Source organism: Bubalus bubalis, chromosome 7 (assembly GCF_019923935.1).
Source record: "Bubalus bubalis isolate 160015118507 breed Murrah chromosome 7, NDDB_SH_1, whole genome shotgun sequence".
NCBI lineage: Eukaryota > Metazoa > Chordata > Mammalia > Artiodactyla > Bovidae > Bubalus > Bubalus bubalis.
The window spans coordinates 97032073-97054777 of NC_059163.1; the positions used below are offsets into that span (position 1 = coordinate 97032073).

At 38.0% G+C, this 22705-nt stretch overlaps 1 protein-coding gene across 8 annotated transcripts in view; it reads left to right on the forward strand.

Moving 5' to 3' along the window:
* SLC9B2 (solute carrier family 9 member B2) overlaps window positions 1–21608 on the forward strand; it is a 67438-nt gene extending 45830 nt beyond the window's left edge. For 7 of the 8 annotated variants that reach the window (XM_025290349.2, XM_025290351.2, XM_006047314.3 and 4 more), the window contains 3 exons: window positions 9612–9720; window positions 12827–12963; window positions 16869–21608. In XM_025290349.2, coding sequence (XP_025146134.1) covers window positions 9612–9720; window positions 12827–12963; window positions 16869–17087 — 465 coding nt within the window. In that variant the 3' untranslated portion in view covers window positions 17088–21608. The remainder of the gene's footprint in view (window positions 1–9611; window positions 9721–12826; window positions 12964–16868) is intronic. The other variant, XM_025290352.2, reaches the window with a different exon arrangement.
* The last annotated feature ends 1097 nt before the right edge of the window (window positions 21609–22705 follow it).

The window sequence follows — 22705 nt, forward strand, 5'->3', positions numbered from 1 at the left end:
CAACCATCTCATCCTCTGTTGTCCCCTTCTCTTCCTGCCTTCAATCTTTGCCAGCATCAGGGTCTTTTCCAATGGGTCAGTTCTTCACATCAGGTGGCCAGGTATTGGAGTTTCAGCTTCAGCATCAGTCCTTCCAGTGAATATTCAGGACCAATTTCCTTTAGGATGGACTGGTTGGATCTCCTTGCAGTCCAAGGAACTCTCAAGAGTCTTCTCCAACACCACAGGTTCAGCTGGGTCATTCTAACTTGGAGTTGCTTGTGAGTTGCAGCCAAATAGTGACTGAGACTGGACTCTGTCCCTTAACTTCTTTTTTATTTTTAATTAATTTATTTTTTAATTGAAGCATAATTGCTTTACAGAATTTTGTTGCTTTCTGTCAAACATCACCTTAACTTCTTAATGGTAACCTTTACTCAGTGTTAAAAAATAAATTAGTAAAGAGAATAATTTTATTTCTGAGTATGAAACTACTATTTCATACTAAATTATAAAACTTATTTTATATTAAAATTCAATATTTAAAATATATAATTTAATTTTATTATAATGTTTATATATAAAATAATATTAATTTTGTTTCTGAGTGTGAAAGTGTTCATTTTGGAAAATAACACATTAAAGTAAGAAAGCAAAGGAAAGAAAAAAATCGTTTACAATTTCTCTACCTAAGGCCAACAGTGGTGTAAACTACTGAAATATTTTAGCTTATTTCTTTCATTTATTTAATAGGAAGATTTTCAAATATGCTTATAGTAAGTTTCTTCACATTGAATTTTATAGGAAAATGGTTTCTATTGTCACCTCTTCAAAATTTTTCTAAAGTTAGAACCAACTCATTATATTAAACTGTCATTGGTAAAAAGAGGGAAAGGAACTAATGACCGTTATTGTCATTCTGTAAGCCATTATACTAGGCACTGAATAGCCTCACTTATTTTCACAAAAGAAACTTTGAAAAAGTATTACCATTTCAATTTTATAGAGATTGTAAATCAGAAGAACTTAAAAGAAAAAAAAAACATGTCAAAGTCACAAAATTTAGAAGTGGCACTGGTATTTAAGCTCAGGTTTGACTCCAGAGCAACTTGTACTACCCTGATTATACAACTACAGCATCATTGCACAGGGCACATTTTTATATTTTGACACCTATTTGAGTCAAATTGAGACACATATCAAATATATTAAACACATACTTCTAAACTTTGTGATTTAAAATTAAATCTCTCACTTCATAAGTGATAGGATTTTGAAAAACAAAGAGCCACATCATTTGGAATAGAGCAATAGTTTTAGCAGCAGGGAAATCAAGGGGGACACTGATCCCTACTCTAAGTGACCACTAGCTATGGGCACAGAAGACCAAGAGGGAAAGGCAGATTTTGCTGTGTCAGTTACACTGTTTTCCAAAATATAATGTGAGTTATATAGAACCACATTTATAACCATTTATATATTTGGTTATATATAAACCAAAACGGAGCATCTGTTTGAATGCATGTGTCATAACTTTGCCTGAATTGCCTGCAACCTGGTTGACTACATAAAATCAATGTTAATCCACAACCCAGTGAAAGAACTAGGTACCTTGTTTTTCATATATACCTCTGTTTACTCTCCTATGTATATCCCTTTTACACAAACACACACAAACCACAATGCACATACTCACTCATATACACACATGTAGAGATACCCCATAATTTTTCTGAAACAATTACCTTACAGTTAAATATTTAGGTTATTTCCCATCTCTGCTATTTTTAATTATGCTAGAATTCTGTTTCTGATCATTTCCTTAGGGCAGATTCCTAACAGTGAAATTTGGGGATCAAATAATATGAATGTGTTGAGGCTTTTGACACACGTTACCAAAAAGCTTTCCAGAGTATGGCAAACAGAGTATGCATTTACTCTTCCACCGGTAATATATGAGGCACCTTTATCATGACACCCTCATCAGCTTAGAATAGTTTCACAGACTTAAGCATGCATCAGAATCACCTGGAAGTCTTCCTGGGATAGATTTCTGGGCCCTGCCCTCAAATCTCTGACTTAGTTACAGTGAGGCTTTACAATTTGAATTCTAATAAGTCTCCAGGTGATACTGATGGTGCTAATTTGGGACCACATTTTGTGAATGTGACCACAAATGGGACCACATTTCGCTCAGTCGTGTCTGACTCTTTGCAACCCCATTACAGTCCATGGAATTCTCCAGGCCAGAGTACTTGAATGGGTAGCCTTTCCCTTTTCCAGGGAATCCCTTCTCCAGGTGATCTTCCCAACCCAGGGATTAAACCCAGGTCTTCCACATCGCAGGTGGATTCTTTACCAGTTGAACCACAAGGGAAGCCCAAGAATATTGGAGTGGGTAGCCTATCCCTTCTTAATCATATCTTCCCAACCCAGGAATCAAACTAAGGTCTCCTGCATTGCAGGCAGATTCTTTACCAACTGAGCTACTAAGGAAGCCCCACATTTTGTGAGCCACTGGCTTAGAAGATTATTGTTTTTAACCTTTAGCCATGCTGACAGGTAAAAAGTGGTATCTTGTTTTATTTTATGTTTCTTTGATTAATTGTTATTGTTCAGTCACTCAGTCATGTCCGACTCTTTGCAACTGCATGGACTGCAGCATGCCAGGCTTCCCTGTCCTTCACCATCTGTGGTAGCTTGCTTAAACTCATGTCCATTGAGTCAGTCATACCATCCAACCACCTCGTCTTCTGTCATCCCCTTCTCCTCCTGCCTTCAATCTTTCCCGGCATCATGGTCTTTTCTAATGAGTCGGCTTTTTGCATCAGATGCCAAAGTATTGGAGCTTCAGCATCAGTCCTTCCAACTAATATTCAGGATTGATTTCCTTTTTAGGATTGACTGGTTTAATCTCCTTGTGGTCCAAGGGACTCTCAAGAGTATTCGCCAACATCACAGTTCAAAAGCATATTTTTTCATATACTTTGCCCCTTGTATTTTTTATTTTTCTTTGCTAAGTCTTTTACGCATTGTCTTCTAAAGTTTAATGCATTGATTATTGACCTATAAGATATATATACACATATACACACATCTATATATATGAAGTTAGTTTTTTGTGCCTTTTTATATCGTTCATTTTTTAACACAAAGATATACTTTTATGTGATCAGATCTACAAATCTCTTACTAGGACCTTTCCTCCAAAGTATTTTTTTTTCCTTAAAGATTTCTTTCCAAGTCAAGTTTTACATACATTTATTCTCTACTATAACCTTGAAAAGTAGATATCAGACCATTTTACAAGTGAGGACGCCAAGACTTAGAAATACTGGATACAGTGCCTAGCGTCACAAAGCCAGTAAGTGGCAGAGCGAGGATGAGAACACACCATTTGAATAGGCCAAACCGTTTCCCTAAAGAAAGGAAAACGAACCTTCACTGAATCAGTTATGTGGCAGGCACTCTCCAGAGCAGCACAGCATTATAAAAAGAACATAAATTTTAATTTAACAGAGACCTTGATTCCTATCCTGGTTCTATGACTCTTGAGCTGCATAATCACCCAAAGGTCACCTATCTTCTCTAATACTCAATTTTCCCAACTGCAATATGAAGAAACTAATAACAACATCTAAAGAATTATGGCTGTTTTATGGGGAAATGGAAATGAAGCATTTGTAAACTCAATAGCACTATAGCAATAATGTAGTTGAGTTAAACTTTGAAAATCTAAAGTATTTTATAAAATTCACTTGTGCCTATAGTTTCTGATGTTACTTCTTACTTTACTCTTGGTTTTCCATTTAATCATTCATCTTGCCATCTGTTGTATTTTATTCAAGTGCACTCACCTTTTTTAAGCCTCTATCACCTATTTTTTTCATCTGTTTTCAAATTCAGTGCTTCTTGATGACCTTTATAGTTATGGGGGGTTGTTTTCTGTTTTATTTTGAATGTTCTGAATATTGAATTATTCTTCTAAGAAGAGAGATATCCACTTAAATAGACATTTAGCCCGTGATGAAACTTTCATTTCTCTTAATTTTCTCCTTTTTGTCCATCCTTGAAAGTGATTTATATTTTTGAAGATTCTTAGCATTGGTACATAGAGATGTATAAAGTGGCCTTAACTTTTAATGGACAACACAATCTTCTTTCCTTTGGGCTCATCTTTTTTTTTTTTTTTTTTGACTGCACCGTGCAGCTTGTGGGATCTTATTTCCCCAACCAGGGATTGAACCAGTGCTCTTGGCAAGGAAAGTTCAGAGTCTCAGTCACTGGACTGCCAGGGAATTCCCTAGCTCATCTTCTTTTATAGGTATCTTATTTCTGTGGCTTGATTCTCTTTTATAAATAAACATTTTGGTTTTGAAATTATGAAAAAGCCACACACAAAAAAGCTACATTGTTACTCTTCTCCCTTTTTTAAATTTCATAATATATAAGCCCATATCTGATGGAGCCCATATCCAGTTAGTTCTAAAGTGTTACAATCAAAAAGCAAAGCATGGCCTTTGCCTACAGTTTAGAAATAAGAGTAATTTAATAGGGAAAACTCTTTAGGACTTCTGCTCTCAGTGGAGTTCTGAATATATAAAATATTGAAATATTTTTGAGGACTTTCCTTAAGCAATTTAGTCCTGTCAACAAAAGCCTAAGTAAAACTAAGATTAATAGAGTTAAATTTTGTTCTTTACAACTAAGTATCAACTAAAGTCTGAGGTTTAGCTATGGTATACTCTAAGAATTAAATTCAAAAGTAAAATTTAAAGATATGTGGAATGTTGGCAACTGGACATTTTTTGGCGGAACTAGAAATTGTCATTAAATGATAAAGGATCTTGGATGTCTTTTAATATAAACCTCTACTTTACAGATGAGAAAAATGAGGTGCTAAGGCAAGTGACTTGCAGTTAATGGGTGGCAGAATTTGAACCTAAGTCATCATCTGATTCCTTACGATATGGAAGCATAATTTTTTTTTCATGATATAGGAATAGAACTGGATACATAAATCAACTGACCCTCTCACATATGCTAAGAAAAAATAGAATCTTCACCCTAATAAACATTTCAGAAATAATAATGAAGAAAATAGAGAAGCAATGTAATCCTCTGTCAGAGTTCCATGCAGATATAGAAGGGCAAATCCTTAAAAACGTGTTATTTTAAGGGTAAAACTGTGGACCAAAAATATAGATTCGTAATGTTGATTCAAAAAAGTCTGTTAAACCTAAATTCTTAGGTGCTGTAATGGGCACTGCTAAATTGCCTTCCAAAAAAAAAAAACACTGTCAGTTTTCTCTCCTACCAGTTAGTCCAAGAGTGTGCTTACAATCTTACAAATATTTTACATTGTAGTTTTTTTCCCAATGTGGTTATGCCCTCCCCCAAAATATATTGTTTCAACTTGTGTTTCTCTGATTATTGAGTTTCAGTGTCATGCTTTGAGGCCATTTGTGTTTCTTGTGTGACTACTTGAGTATTTGTATTGCCCATTTTTCTACTAGGGTCTCTATCTTTTTCTTAGTGATTGGGTATTTTTCCTTATCTATTACAGAGTACAGTTATTTTCTCTTGGTTTATCCCTTTTTTTTTATGGTTTACTTTGTCATAGACACTTTAGTTTTACATGGTCAGTTGTGTGAGTCTTTTCCTAGGATGTTTGAATTAAGTTTTATAAAGTTATGCTCATATCAACCAGGATCTTGTAAGGAGAGAGAAATCACATAGTAACTGGAATAGGGAAGTTTATTATTAACCATCCTGGGGATCAGTTAACAAGGGGTTGGCTTGTAAGATGTAAAAAGACCCCTAAAAAATATAGGCATGTGTGCTGTTCTTATATACTCAGTTGTATATGACTCTTTGCAACCCCATGCAGTGTAGCCCACCAGGCTCCTCTGTCCATGGGATTTCCCAGGCAAGAATACTGGAGTGGATTGCCTTTTCCTTCTCCAAGGGATCTTCCCAACCCAGGAATTGAACCCACATCTCCTGTGTCTCCTGCACTGCAGGGGAACTCTTTACCTAGTGAGCCATTGAGGAATAGCGGCTATAAACTGCTAGGGTGGAAATAAAGCATACCCTTCTGCCTCCCCCTCTCACCTCAATACTACCAACCTCAGTGCTGAGAATCCAGACCTTGTCAGAGCCTTGGTCACTGGGTGACAGAGAAATCACCATGGCACCCTGCCTACAAAATTTACTAGAAATCTACTCTCCGAACTCAAAGGAAATCCACCCATCAGGGTACATGGAAAGGTATATTGCCCATGGGAGGTGGTGATGAAACCACCCTAGAAATAGCCTGAGGGAAGCTGCCAGCCCCATGCACTGCAGGAGGCTGGTACTGGAGAAGACACCCGGGCTGCAGGAGTCTTGTACTGGAAGATCTTGTCAGGAGGATCCACAGAAACTAGGAAGGGCACCTTCTCTTATAATAGTTTTCAGCCTCCCTACTGACAATATTTAATATAGTTCAGTTCAGTTCAGTCGCTCAGTCGTGTCCGACTGCAACCCCATGAATTGCAGCACGCCAGGCCTCCCTGTCCATCACCAACTCCCGGAGTTCACTGAGACTCACGTCCATCGAGTCGGTGATGCCATCCAGCCATCTCATCCTCTGTCGTCCCCTTCTCCTCCTGCCCCCAATCCCTCCCAGCATCAGAGTCTTTTCCAATGAGTCAACTCTTCCCATGAGGTGGCCAAAGTACTGGAGTTTCAGCTTTAGCATCATTCCTTCCACAGAACACCCAGGACTGATCTCCTTTAGAATGGACTGGTTGGATCTCCTTGCAGTCCAAGGGACTCGCAAGAGTCTTCTCCAACACCACTTTTCAAAAGCATCAATTCTTCGGCACTCAGCTTTCTTCACAGTCCGACTCTCACATCCATACATGACCACAGGAAAAACCATAGCCTTGACTAGACAGACCTTTGTTGGCAAAGTAATGTCTCTGCTTTTGAATATGCTATCTAGGTTGGTCATAACTTTCCTTCCAAGGAGTAAGCATCTTTTAATTTAATAAGGTTCAGTTCAGTTCAGTTCAGCTGCTCAGTGGTATCCAACTCTTTGCGACCCCATGAATTGCAGCACGCCAGGCCTCCCTGTCCATCACCATCTCCCGGAGTTCACTCAAACTCACGTCCATTGAGTCAGTGATGCCATCCAGCCATCTCATCCTCTGTCGTCCCCTTCTCCTCCTGCCCCCAATCCCTCCCAGCATTAGAGACTTTTCCAATGAGTCAACTCTTCGCATGAGGTGGCCAAAGTACTGGAGTCTCAGCTTGAGCATCATTCCTTCCAAAGAAATCCCAGGGCTGATCTCCTTCAGAATGGACTGGTTGGATCTCCTTGCAGTCCAAGGGACTCTCAAGAGCCTTCTCCAACACCACAGTTCAAAAGCATCAATTCTTCGGTGCTCAGCCTTCTTCACAGTCCAACTCTCACATCCATACCATGACCACAGGAAAAACCATAGCCTTGACTAGATGGACCTTTGTTGGCAAAGTAATGTCTCTGCTTTTGAATATGCTATCTAGGTTGGTCATAACTTTCCTTCCAAAGAGTAAGTGTATTTTAATTTCATGGCTCCAATCACCATCTGCAGTGATTTTGGAGCCCAGAAAAATAAAGTCTGACACTGTTTCCACTGTTTCTCCATCTATTTCCCATGAAGCAATGGGACCGGATGCCATGATCTTTGTTTTCTGAATGTTGAGCTTTAAGCCAACTTTTTCACTCTCCACTTTCACTTTCATCAAGAGGCTCTTTAGTTCTTCTTCACTTTCTGCCATACGGGTGGTGTCATCTGCATATCTGAGGTTATTGATATTTCTCACGGCAATCTTGATTCCAGCTTGTGCTTCTTCTAGCCCAGCGTTTCTCATGATGTACTCTGCATATAAGTTAAATAAGCAGGGTGACAATATACAGCCTTGACATACTCCTTTTCCTATTTGGAACCAGTCTGTTGTTCCATGTCCAGTTCTAACTGTTGCTTTCTGACCTGCATATAGGTTTCTCAAGAGGCAGGTCAGGTGGTCTGGTATTCCCATCTCTTTCAGAATTTTCCACAGTTTGTTGTTATCCACACAGTCAAAGACTTTGGCATAGTCAATAAAGCAGAAATAGATGCTTTTCTGGAACTCTCTTGCTTTTTCGATGACCCAGCAGATGTTGACAATTTGATCTCTGGTTCCTCTGTGTTTTCTAAAACCAGCTTGAACATCTGGAAGTTCACAGTTCACATATTGCTGAAGTCTGGCTTGGAGAATTTTGAGCATTACTTTACTCGCGTGTGAGATGAGTGCAATTGTGCAGTAGTTTGAGCATTCTTTGGCATTGCCTTTCTTTGGGATTGGAATGAAAACTGACCTTTTCCAGTCCTGTGGCCACTGCTGAGTTTTCCCAATTTGCTGGCATATTGAGTGCAGCACTTTCACAGCATCATCTTTCAGGATTTGAAATAGCTCAACTGGTTTTCGTAGTGATGCTTTCTAAGGCCCACTTGACTTCACATCCCAGGATGTCTGGCTCTAGGTCAGTGATCACACCATCGTGATTATCTGGGTCATGAAGATCTTTTTTGTACAGTTCTTCTGTGTATTCTTGCCACCTCTTCTTAATATCTTCTGCTTCTGTTAGGTCCATACAATTTCTGTCCTTTATCGAGCCCATCTTTGCATGAAATGTTCCCTTGGTATCTCTAATTTTCTTGAAGAGATCTCTAGTCTTTCCCATTCTGTTGTTTTCCTCTATTTCTTTGCGTTGATCGCTAAGGACGGCTTTCTTATCTCTCCTTGCTATTCTTTGGAACTCTGCATTCAGATGCTTGTATCTTTCCTTTTCTCCTCTGCTTTTCGCTTCTCTTCTTTTCACAGCTATTTGTAAGGCCTCCCCAGACAGCCATTTTGCTTTTTTTAAATATGGTACCAGCTGACAAAGGAGAACTATTTAAAGGGCCCAGCTCCGTTTTCTGCAGAGAAACAAGGAAAGGCAGATTAGGAGCCAAATAGCAATAAATCAATAACTGGCACAGCACTTTGTTATACCTGGATTGTGCTTTTGTGCATAATTTGAGATAACCATAAACAACATTTTTTTATAAAGGTAAAATTGGAAACAAAGACCTATAAATAAAGAAATTACTGAATAAACTATGGTGTTTCCATACCACAGCTTACTGTGCAGCAATTATGAGGTGAGTATCTAGATATATGCACAAATATTAAGCCTTTAAATCATATTGTTAAGTAAAAATTAACAAAATTTTAAACTATTAAATGAAATAAGAATATAATTAATATGATAATACTCATTATAAGATATGCACATACACAGATTGTGTATTCAGAAGCAGAAGTCCTAAGATTACTTTGTAAGATTCTATAATTCATTCTTATGTATAAACCAACACTAAAGTATCTCACATAATATCTTAATTGTATTAGAACTGTCTTTGTGCAATTTTTTGTTGCCTTTGAACTAACTGATTTATAGATAATACAGAGGTAAAGGCTGTCACAGGTCAAATTGACTCAAATTTCAAATTAGTAAAGTTCTTAGAACTTCTGAATTCATATAATGAAAATCTGTGTGTGTGTGTGTGTGTTTCTTTTAGACAGATGTTGAAAAAGTTATAGCAGTTGCCTGGGACATCTTTCAGCCCCTTCTCTTTGGACTGATTGGAGCAGAGGTGTTAATTACAGCTCTCAGACCAGAAACTATAGGTAAGAATTTCAAAGTACTACTTTTGCTAAAATCAACTCTTTCTATTTATATTCAGTTGAAATATCTTTAGTAGGTATGTGTCCACTGATTCCTGTTATCGGAGTAGTTGGTTAGAAAATAATGTTTGTCAATCTAAGACAGTAAATTTTACACCTTTAATATTGTTCCTTGTAAAGAAAAGTGACACTGTTGACTACCGTCAGTGAAATGCAGGTCTGTTTTCCCAAGGGTAAAAATGGTCATGTAGCCTTGCCCTGATCAAGAGCCAGAATCTTAAAGATAACTAGTGAGTCCTATAATATGTAATAATAGGTACCCATAGAATAGAAATGTTTGTTCATTCATTCTTTTATTCATTCACACATTTGCTGTGGTGGTTAGTCGCTCGGTCGTGTCTGACTCTTGTAACCCTATGGACTATAGCCTGCCAGGCCCCTCTGTCTGTGGTGGTTGTTCTCCAGGCAAGAATACTAGAGTGGGTTGCCGTTTCCTTCTCCGGGGATTCCCTACCCAGGAATCGATGCTGAGTCTCCTGCATTGCAGACAGATTCTTTACCAACTGAGCTACGAGGGAAGCCCACACATTTGCTAGCCATCATGTTAAAACTCTCTTAATTCATAGCACTTCATTTAAAAATTAATTTATGCATGTATACTCATTATTTCCTCCTTTCCTTGCATCACATTGTTTTCCCATCCATGCAGGGGCTCCTGTTCCCTGCCACCTCTTTCTGAATCTCATGCATAGATTCTTCCCATTTTTTCATACATCTTCAAGTAGACTTGTCACAGTTTCCTCCTCTTCAGAAGTTAAATATGGATTTTAATCTCTCTTATCTTGAAATAATATCATCCCTGATTCTGATTCATGCTGATTCATGCTAGAGCATGGATGGACCTAGAGGACATCACACTAAATAAAATAAGCCAATCATAAAAAGACAAATACTGTATGGTTTTATTTATATGAGTAAAATTCATAGAAATGTAGAGTAGAATGATGCCAGGGATCTTGGAAATGGGGAGATGGGAATTTGTTGTCTAATGGGTACAGAGTTTCAGTTTTACAAGATGAAATCATTCTAGATATTTGTTGCACAAAAACATGAATGTTTAACTTGATGCTTACTGAACTGTAAGTTTTTAAATGATTAAGATGGTGATTTTTGTTAAGTATGTTTTATCACAATCAAAATTTAAATAAGTACACACATATATATTTATAAAGGATATGTGTACATATATATATGTATATACATCCTTTCTCCTTTCACTGCTCTCCTCACCTACCATTCTCTCTCTCTTCCTCTTTTCAAACTTTTCCAAAAGGGTACCTATATTCCACTTTTCCAAAAGGGTACCTATATTCCACTTTTCCATTTCAGTTCTCTTTCTCTTCCTCAGTGCATTTAAGTCTAGCTTCTGCCCTAACACACAGCCAACCCTGCTCTTACCAGTGGATTTATGTTATTAAATCCACTGAATACTTATGAGTCTTTGTTTTACTTGATCTCATATCAGCATTTGATGCTATTAACCTCTTTAAAACACTTTCACATTGAAGTTTGAAACTTTGTATTTTCTAGTGCCCTTTGAGTCTTTACAGTATATATGGCTTAATTGCTGCTCCTATGCTTCTCACTCTTTATCACTTTCCCGAGCTCATCTGCACAGTGACTTTGATTATAAACTATATAATTCCAAAATCTTTATCTCTAAATTTGTATATCCAGTGGTTGCTTGGACATCACCACTTGTAAGCCCCACAAAACTTTAAACTCAATATGTCTCAATCTTCCTCATCATCTTCTCCCCAAACCTTCAATGTTCCCTCCTGGGAATGGTATTATCTCTTTTGTACCTTGTACTTCAGCAACAAATACCTTTGAAAATATACCAACTTGAGAGAGTATCCTCCAACAAAAAGCTACAAAACTTTTCTGTTTAAAAAAAAAACTTTATTGCAGATTATATAGAGCTTCCTGCAATGTCTTTCCCTTTTACAAGCCTTTTCAACTTGAAAAAATTGTTCTCAATTTTCTGTTCCTTTTTGAACTTCATTGTTTTCAACTGTAAAATGAGCCTAATTACCCCACAGCTTGTAAGGATTTAGTAAAGTAGTGCACTTAAAGCTGACTATGGAACCTGGCACAGAGTAAATACTCAACCAATGTTACTTTTTAAAATATTACCCTGTTAGTTAGCAGTCACTTTAGCTGTGGCTTTCTCAGGTCCAGTAGCCTGCAATGGCCAAATCACAATCCCTTATTTTGCACATCAAGATGAACTTAACTTTACCAGCAAAGAATTCTAAATGCTGATTGAATGAAGTAGCTGTATATGACAACCAGGGCTAATAGGCTGTCAGTATACACACCAGTATGATGAAGTATATGTAGAGTGCTGATGTCTGTTCTGATTGGTCAGTGCCCAGCCAGCTCTGTTCTGATTGGCTCATTGCATCCATACTGGCTCATAAATATTTTGAATATCACCTCTTCATGTTCTGTAAAGAATTCTCAACCACTTTGTTAAAAACATTAATGTTTTCTTCTCCTATGCCCTCTTACCAGTATGTTTAAACTGTATTTGCCTTATAGTATATTAATTAGTTGTTTATGTTTCTGTCTTTGATGTTCATAGAAGCAGAGTCTGTGTATTTACATTTCTGTGTACTAGTACCTAGTCCAAATCCTGCCATGTATAGTTATTATTGTATAAATTCTTTTAAAATAAACACATGAAAGAAAGTGTTGTTCTTGCTATAAAGCATAAAATAACGTTCAAATCTCCTTTGTAAAAATTTAAATATGTTTAATTTCTGTTTTTATTTTAGGGGAATACTCTGGTTTCTCTTCAGGTCTAAATAAATCTTTCACATATTACTAAAAAAATCAAGGGGAAATACCTTCTTTTAAACAAGTGGTCTGATTGATCCTTAATATTGATGTTTTAATAGATTATGCCTTGACATTTTATCTTTTTAATTTTTTGAATGTTTTTAGGCTTCTATTGAAAGAATTTTGAATCAGTAACCATGAGATTCAGGGTTTTTTTCTTCCCCTCAGTATTTCCTTATGTCTGAAAACTGAGTATTTCTTACAGGTCTTTGTGTTGCCACCCTGGGCATTGCAGTATTAATACGAATTTTGGTCACATATCTGATGGTGTGTTTTGCTGGTTTTAACATTAAGGAAAAGATATTTATTTCTTTTGCATGGCTTCCAAAGGCCACAGTCCAGGTAATGATGGATTTTAATTCCTATTTCTATATGATATCTTGAAATTTTTAATGAGAGAGCTTGTTCAAATTTGGTGAAAATAAGTATATGAAGTTTGATTTATGATAAGATTTTATACTGATTTACTCTTTAAAAGTTTTATTCTTGGTTTATTGATTCATTAAGTATGACAGCTCATTTAAATTTCTTTAGATCACCAGAGTGCAACTAAAAATCCAATAAATCCCTATACTACTAGAAAGTAGTAGTACATAGCAGGAAGGAAGAGTTTGAAATTTTATCAGTCAGAGCTCTCTAAATAACCCAGAGATAGTTATTAACTCTCTTCATTTCAATAAATAACATAGCCCATCTTAGTATTGAAATGTGACTGTATGATTGATGATCAGTTATGCTTGACTACAGTCTTTATATATAATGGAGAAAGATTTATTGAGAAATAACTCAGAACATGCTTTATTTCCTCAATTATTAGTTGACATTTAAAATTTTCAAACCAGCTGAACCTCCTGACAAACAATCATATGACCCAAAATTTGCGCGCTCCAGTGAACAAGGCACTAACCAATAGGTGCTTGGAAGGATTTGCCAGGTATTTGGTAGCATACCTGTAATTGCTAATTAAATTAGAACTGTACAGATCATCGTTTGTTGCAAATGTAACATATCCCTGATGGTATTGTATATTCTCCAACTAATTACAAGTAATGAGACTTACTTGTTTCATCCTTGATTATTTTGTGATTATTTAAGTGTATAAATTTCTTGTTTCATGAAACGAAAATCAGATGTTAATTTAGGAAGCTTTGAGAGATGTGTATGCTGCTCTGGAACAATATGTCAGATTTTGTGTGGCTGCAGGGTTAGGGCATTATTCCAGAGAAGTTTTTCTTTCAATTGTACATTCATAGGAGTCTGAGATATAAACATAGTGGCTAAGAATGCTATGAAGTTAATACAGTACGGTACATAGAGTAGTTTCTCCCTCTAAAAGTAGTTTCTCCTTTTAACAGTGTCTCCCACCTCCACACTGCCTCTGGTAACTTTAGCATGTAGAAAAAAAATCACTCTAGTTGCTTTGGTATGAAAGATTTGTTTCTAAAGTTAAAATTTGAAGGATGGCACTTTCCCGCTATGAAAACAAGTTTTAAACTAAGGAGAAATTATCTAGGATGTCTTGAATAACACATGTTCTCAAACAATTATTGTATAGAATTTCCCTTTTTCTTCTTTTGCCACTGCACAAGAAACAAGACTTTCTTATATATTTTTTCCATGTTAGTGTTCTTTAAACTATTTTTGTCTATGACCCATAAGAAGTATACTTTAAATGACATCTTAGTAAATATACAAACCCTCTCAACATACACACACATACACATTTATACATACAACAGAGAACTGAAAGGGAAATGTGTATTGTAATGTGTACAGTTCTTGCTGAGCATTCATGAAATGTTGAATTAGTTCTGGCACAAGGTGATATACCATAGCAAAGAGCCCTCAAACGCAGGGACTAAATGAGAGACTTTTTATGTCTTTCTAACCAGTGGTCAAGAATGACCATTCCGGAGCTGGCAAGGTAACTGCTGTTCTTGTGCCTTTCATCCGTGAGTCCAGCTTTCACCATTTCCATCCAATGGCAAGGGGAAAATAGTAAGGTCCATTTCTTTTCAGGGAACAATTAAAAGAAGCATTTATTACTTTTGCTCACCTGTCAGTGGCCAAAACTTAGATATATAGCTACAACTATTTGCAAAGAAGACTGAAAAAAAGAAGTCTCTATTTGAACAGCAATGTGACCAGCTAAAACTCAGCCACTTCTATTATAGAAGGGTAAAGGGGCATTCAGATATCATGGGCAATTAGTAGTCTCTGCCACGTGTCTTATCCACACTGATATTTTCTCTTCTGTTGTGTTGTCCTGGAGATCAACATTGTTGTGTTGTGTGAAATAAGGGGATAACCAGGTTGATTAATATATTTTTCCCTTGTGGCACTGATAATATTGCATTTTGTCTCTAAAAGATTTTTCATAATACCTCCCAATAGATAAATTTTAAATAAAACATTTCACCAATTCCTAAAGCAAAAAATTAATCAAATTCCTAATATGATCAACTTCAAGTTTCAAAGGTGCCTACCACTTTCAAGTTTCTTAATGTTTAACAATTAGTTTAGTGCCGGGGACCAGCCCCGGCTGATCCAGGGTATTCGAAGGAGAGACGGCTAGGCGAGGGTCAGGGAATAACTGCTTAATTACACTTTAATTAAGGATTCAAAGAGTAATAAAATAAGGATAGCTCAGTGAGGAAATTCAGTAGAGAAAAGAAGCTGAGTGGCTTGGTTTACGCGGAAAATCAATATAACCCGTGACACCAGGTTAGCTCTGACCACGGAGGCCGCAGGCGCCCTCTCGAATAGCGGAAGGTGCCCCACCTTAGACACCTTCTCGAGTGGGTCTTAGAAGCCCAGGCAAATAAATGGTCGCAGAGGACATCCGCGCTCCAGATGGACGCTCAGCTGGAATTTGGGAGAGAGAGTGACATGGGGAGACCAAGTTTCAGTGAACAAGGCCCGCACTTTATTTTCCAAAGTAGTTTTTATACCTTAAGTTATGCATAGAGGATAATGGGGGAAGGGGTAGAGTCATGCAGCAAGCCAGGCTTTTTTCCTGTAAACTTATCATATGCAAAAGTTCAGGTGATAGACATCATCTTCTGGCCCGGAGGCCTGTTAACATTTTAAGAAACTTATCTTTCTCTAAAGGTGATTATTCCAAAGTCAGGCGCCAGCCTTCCAAAAAGCATTGAACAAAGCTGCATTTTACATTTCTATACACCCATTATATCAATCAATACACTGCCAAGGACACAGTAGGTAAGGAGTATGGAGACTTAGCAGCAAACATTGGCCCAACAAGTGAAAAACCCTTCACCAATACAATTTCTAATCAATCTTTTAACTACTCAAAGGAATCTGTGTTTAGGCAGTTTAGAACATCTCCTGCCTCTCACAGTTGGGAGGCTCTGAACAATCACATGTGGCCGGAAAAACCTATTCAGGCAGGCTAGAGGATTTTCAAAGGAGTTTGTAGGTTAAACACTGTCACACCCAAGAATTATTAACTGGAGCTGTAAGCTAACTCTTTTTTCAGAGAGAGGTAGTGGGGGACAGCCCCCCGTAAAGTCAGAGGTGTAGGTGAAAGCACAAAGCAGAAAGTAGGCAGACTCTGGTTTTGGGGGTAGATGCTCGAGAATTTCCAGGGGGACTCCTGAGGCTCGATCCCGCCTTTGCGTATGCCGAGCCTCCTTCCTCATGACCTTTGTCATGGGCGGAGTGCCTCACGCTGGCTCCCGGAAGTGATAGAATTCCAGTTGAGCTATTCCAGATCCTCACTCAATATGCAATGTGCCGGCTCCCAGCAGTTTAGGCTCTGAAGCAATACTTACGTTTTTTCATTTAAAACTTCACTATCTTCCAATAAATATCACTGCATTTTTTCATCTTATCCTTTCTTAATTCCAAATTCCTAAAGATGAAAGAATGAGATGACCAGTAACTTTCATCTTTATTCAGGAGGAATTTAGTATAATCTTGTTATGGTTAATTAATATCCTAAGTCTGTATTTGCCTGGTGTTTTGAAATATATCTGCCTGATATTTTTGTAAGTTTGCCTTATTCAAATAGGTACATATGAATCATCCTTCTTTCCCTTGGCAAGGGCAGGGAGAGCTTTCAGATCATTAAAGTCAACTGCAGTACATTTTGAAAGAGGACTAAGAGAACTTTCATAATTGAGCAAAAGAATAAGACATTTGTTTTTGCAAATGATAACATAATTCACCTTTTTTCTATGTGCTTGTCTTATAATGCTTCCAACTTTACCTTTAACCTTTCATAGGCTGCAATAGGATCTGTGGCTTTGGACACAGCAAGATCACATGGAGAGAAACAGTTAGAAGGATATGGAATGGATGTGTTGACAGTGGCATTTTTGTCCATCCTCATCACAGCCCCAGTTGGAAGCCTACTTATTGGTTTGCTCGGCCCCAGACTTCTGCAGAAAGCTGAACAAAATAAAGATGAAGAAGATCAAGGAGAGACGTCTATACAAGTTTAGAGGTGAAAAGAGAGAATGCTGAATACAGCCCTCAGAAGCATGCTGTCAGTGCCTGCTTTTGTCAACTAGCAGAGACTAGTTTTATCCGGATGGATATTGACATATTTAGTGTTTAAGTGTAAATTAATAGAACCAGAGTGTGGCTTTTTTTTTTAAACAGCATTTTTAGCTATTACCGGGATGGTGGTAATGTTCTACATCTGCAACCTGCTCCCTTCCTTATTTTTTTTCTTCAGATAACTATTCATCATTATCTCTTAGCTTGTATAGGGACATGTATACTTTGGGCTTCCCTGGTGGCTCAGCAGTAAAGAATCTGCCTACAATACAGTAGATGTAGGAATCACAGATTTGATCCCTGGGTTGGGAAGATCCCCTGGAGGAGGACATGGCAAGCTACTCCAGTATTCTTCCCTGGGAAATCCCATGGACAGAGGAGCCTGGCAAATTACGGTCCAGGGGTTGCATGGACCGAAGTGACTGAGCACACATCGATACTTTAGTGTACTACCACAATTTAATTTCAGTGTCCTGTTTTGCTAGCCAACAGCTTGCTCTGACTTAGTGTTACCATCACAATTTCATAATTCATGGTCACCTAACCTCTCATGCCTTGAATTGTATTGGGCCCTTTTTTCTTTTTGTTTTTAAATACCATAACACAATCCTTCATCCATTTCTACCTTCCCTCTTAATCTGCCTCTTTTCCATTTCTACCTCTCTTACTTGTCTTTCTATGAAGTAGTATTTCTGATTGTTCCCACCAAAAATTTTTAAAAGTACACAAAATATTTTAATTGGTTCTTTCTCTTGCACCTGTCCATGTTCAAAGACTAAATCCTATCCCCCCAGTTAGCTTCACAGAGCCCCCCATTTCAGTGGCTCATCTGAGTTTCCTTCTACCTAAGCAGTGTCCTGACCCAGCCCTTTGTTTTTTGTGACCCACATTTCCAGGCTCTTCCTGTTCTCTAGGTAAGAGACAGCTAATTTTTAAATCTATATCAGCCTCATGAATACCATATTAATCAGGGTAAGATAAGCTGCTATAATGACGAAATGAAAAATTAAATACTTAAATAGAAAAATGTATTTTCCTCTTACAAAACCAGTTGACAGGGTTACTCTGCTCATGAGGTTTATTCAGAGACCCATGTCCTTCCATCCTGAGACTCTGCTGTGCCCTAGCTTAGGACAAAAGTCCCCTTTCTAGTCTTCAGGAAGAAGGAAAAAAAAGGAAGCCCAAGACAAGCAATTTATTTTTAAGGAAGTGATGTGGCAGCAGACACATCTCTCCTCTTACATTCTGTTGGTGATAATCACACCCACCCAGCTGAAAAGTATTATCTCTCACTAAGCATTCACATTCCCGGGAGATGAAAAGACCAGATTTGAGAGCCAGAAGTACTATCGTGTTGGGTGTTACCGTCACCTAGTAGCATATTCTTGCAGGTTAACAAGGACTATCTAAAGATGTAACTTTAACCAAAAGAATGACTTCCATGGCAGGAATTTCAGGAATTGTGACATGCCAGTAGAGAAGATAAGAAAGTCTTATCTGCAGAAGTCTCATTTTATCCCACTTAATCAACTGACCATTTCTGCTTTTTTGAATCACTTGTTAAGTTCCTCTACTCTAGGTCAGCTCCTGTCTAGTTGTTAGAATAATCATGTTTGGATAATGTTGTCATTAGACTACCTAAGGTTCTGATTTAATAGAGACAAATATATGAACAATCTGTAAAAAGGGCTATAAGTACTCTGACAGAAGTGAGTATAGGGTACATTCACCCTTCAGACTACTCTTCCAACCCTTCCTGTCATGACTTTCAAGCTGTTCGAAACCAGCTTAATTTTTATTAATCTAACATAATAGGAAGCCAGAGAGTTTTCATTTTTACATCAGCCTGACTCTGATTCCTCTATGGGACTGTATTCCCTTAGTGTTTATGTTCTCAACATGGACCAGACTAGTTTATACCAAAGTTCAGAGAGGTGAACTTCCTTGGCCAGATGCGCCTTGGTTGTAGCACCATAAACTTAATGCTCATCTGGTCCTCTACTTTCACAGGCTCTGAAACTAGAGTCACCCAACAAATATTTACTAAAGCCTTTGGTGGCCCAGGCACATTATAAAGACTAATGTTGTTACCATCTTTAAGGATCTGATAGTCTGATTGAGGATAGCAACCATTAAACAAGAAGTTGCAAAACAGTGTGATAAGTGCCATGATGCAAAGAGTACAGGGGTGCCAGGGAGCTCATAGCAGGAGTAACCCATAAATCAGGGGGAGGTGCACTTTAGGCACCCACTCCAGTATTCTTGCCTGGAGAATCCCAGGAACAGAGGAGCCTGTTGGGCTGCCATCTCTGGGGTCGCACAGAGTCGGACACGACTGACGCAACTTAGCAGCAGCAGCAGCAGCAGCACTTGAGGCACAGCCTCCAGAGAAAGTAGGACCTCGGCTAGGATGTGGGGATAACTAGGACTTAGCAAAAGGCACGGGAGACCCAAGGGTGCTGCAGTTAGTGCAGGTTCCCATGTTCACCAGTAACTCTTCTCCATGTAACATAACAGGCTTTCAATACTTACTAATACAAAATACAGTTAGTATAAGCAAATAAGAATGTTGTTGTAAATATTCAAGACCCCAAGAAAGAATTAGAAATGGAAATTCAGAGTGTAGAAATAGTTGAAAATCCCCAAAAGTGACTGCCCATAGCCTATGCCATTTTCAGAGCATGTGGTGACTTTTTGCCTACCCCTCCTTGGTGAGCGCCACCAACCAAGTCTTTGTGGCTGTCTGTCTAGTGGGCTTCCCTGGCAGCTCAGTGAAGAATCTGCCTGCAATGCAGGAGACCCAGGTTCCATCCCTGGGTCAGGAAGATTCCCTGGAATAGGAAATGGCCCACTCCAGTATTCTTGCCTGGAGAATCCCCATGGATAGAGGGGCCTGGCAGGCTACAGTCCATGTAGTCACAAAGAATTGGACAGGACTGAATGACTAACACTTTCACTTTCTCTGTGTTGGTCTCTGCAGGACTCACTGTGAAGTCTCAGGTTTGTTTTGTCACCACAAAGTAAACCACAGCTCTTTTCTTGGTTGGTAAACTCAGAGTTAACTTGATACAGAATGCTGACTCAAGCCAATCAAACTTACCCCTCCCCACCACAGATAGAAACCAATGCTTTAACCCCTGGGTGACTGAAAGAAAGGTGTATCATATACATACTTCTATCAGAGTACTTGTAGTCCTTTTTTCAGTTTGTTTCTGGGTTTGTTGCCTATTAAATTAACCCTTGAGGGGTGGGAGCCTTACTTGGTCATCTTTGAAACCTCAGCAATTTTTACAGGATATGGAGCAGGGTAGGCATTTAGTAAATTGTTATGAACTGAATCAGTGAGGAGATTCTCTTTCAGTATCAGAAACCTACCTGCCACATAACAGTTTAGATTTTAGTCCACTTAGTGCATCTAAGCTGCTCGGGCTACTACAACAAAATACCATAGACTGAGTGACTTAAACAACCAACATTTATCTTCTCACAGTTCTGAGGCTGGAAGTCAAATGTGAGAGTTGCCAGCAATGATCAGGCTCTGATGAGAGCTCTCTTCCTGGCATGCTAATAGCCTCCTTCTCATTGGGTTCTCACGGGGTGGTGGGAGGAGGGAGGTTGTGAGGGGATGGGAATGGAGGAGAATATGCAAGCTCTCTGTTGTCTCCTCTAATAAAGTCACTAATCCCACCATGAAGGCTCTAGCCTCATGACTTAATCTAATATAATTACCTCTCAAATTCTCCCTGTCCAAACACCATCACGTTGAGGGGTTATGGCTTCAGCTTATGAATTTAGTTGGGGGACAGAGTTCAGTACACATCAAGGGCTTCATACTTCCAAGGACAGCACCAAGCAAACACTGTAAACTTGCTCTCTTCAACACCCTTTTTTTCCTAAGGTGGGTGCTGTCAACCTCTCCTCTGAGAAGTGTTTGTTTCTCTTTAGGCAGACTGATTAGGTTTCTGCTTTTTAAGTTATTTTCGCCTTCCCGTGTTTTCCTTTCTGGTATTAACTCCATATAACATGGACTGGACTTGAGTGTTCTCAAAATGTCCTCAGTCATGTGTTTGCAAATGATCTCACCCATTACCTTCTTTAAAAATAGTAATGATTATTTTGTCTGATTACAAAATAATACATTTCCATTGCAGAAAATCTAGAATGCAGAAAAGCACAAGAAAGAAAAATGAAACTACTGTTAATGCAAACACCCATTTTATTTTGATTCTTTTAAATTTTACTTTTGCGGTCTGGGGGATGTCTTATTTTCAGAATGATACCTCATCCACTGAATTCGTTGGGTGAAAGGCAATATAAATATATTTGACTTCTGTGAAGATATATAGATTGAAGATTTTTTGTTATATATAATGAATGCTAAGCCTTCCAAAAATTACTTATTCACCCTGTAATATTCAAATACTAATTTTGCAATGAATAAAACAGACAAATCCCTGCCTTTATGGAGTTTATGTTCTAAAATCCATTCATTCATTCACTCAAAATACACTTGTAACTTTCCTACTGTGTGCCAGTTTTGCTAGGTCCTGGGGAACACAGTGATGAAGAATATATTCAAGATGGAACTTGAATTCTAGTGGGAGACTGACTCTAATACTTGCCTTCAGAAAGCTTTCAAGAAGAAAGATGTGTACAAATAGCTGTAATCCAAATGAACGATTCAAAACTGTTCTCAGTGAGGAAAACTTCTTAAAGGTGATACGTGAACTGGATCTAGAAGAGTGGACATGATTTGGATTGATGAGTTGATATTAGGGAGTAAGGCAAAGAAAGGAACAGCTAGGTAGAGGGTTGGTATATTAGTGAAGTGTGAAAACAGTAAAGCCAGGGGTACAATAAATGACTGACACTTAAGGTTGATAAAGAGAAGTAGTGAGAAGTAAGACTGGAAAAGAAAGTTGGCGCTTAAATCATACCAAACTGGTCATTGGCCAAATTTCTATTTTTATTGAAGTGCTTTCAGAAGTACAGAACTATTTATATAGAAGATATTTTTGAAACTACTTTCATATCAAACTTAGGGAATACTGCTATCATGATTAAGGTTCTCTTTGTTCCTCAAAAGGTTTTTTGTTTTTTGTTTTGCTTTTAATGACATTGTTGCAAATATAACCAATTTAATTATTTTTAACTTATCCTTGATTTTTTTTTCTTACCAAAAAGGCTTCAGATGTTTCTTTAGGCATTTTTAAGTGATTATTATTAAATTTTTATTATATTGTCTTTAAGTAAATGAAGGACATTACTTTTGAAACTTTTCAGAATATATTTCTATATGAATAATCTATGTAGTTTTGTGTAACAGATGGGAACTGCTTCCTACCATTTTGGGAGCAAGTGATATCACGTGTTTTAGTTGACTAAAATTAAATATAGCCTGAATCCTCTGACCTGGTGAGAATTTCAAAACTCTATTTGTTGATATGCCTCCCATTTTCCTTCAGTAAACCCTAAAGCACTTGAACTCCAGCAGTCCATGGCACCTGAGGCTTAGAGCAGTGTCTTGGAGGCAAGCAGGCTCCTCTCAAAGATCTTTCTT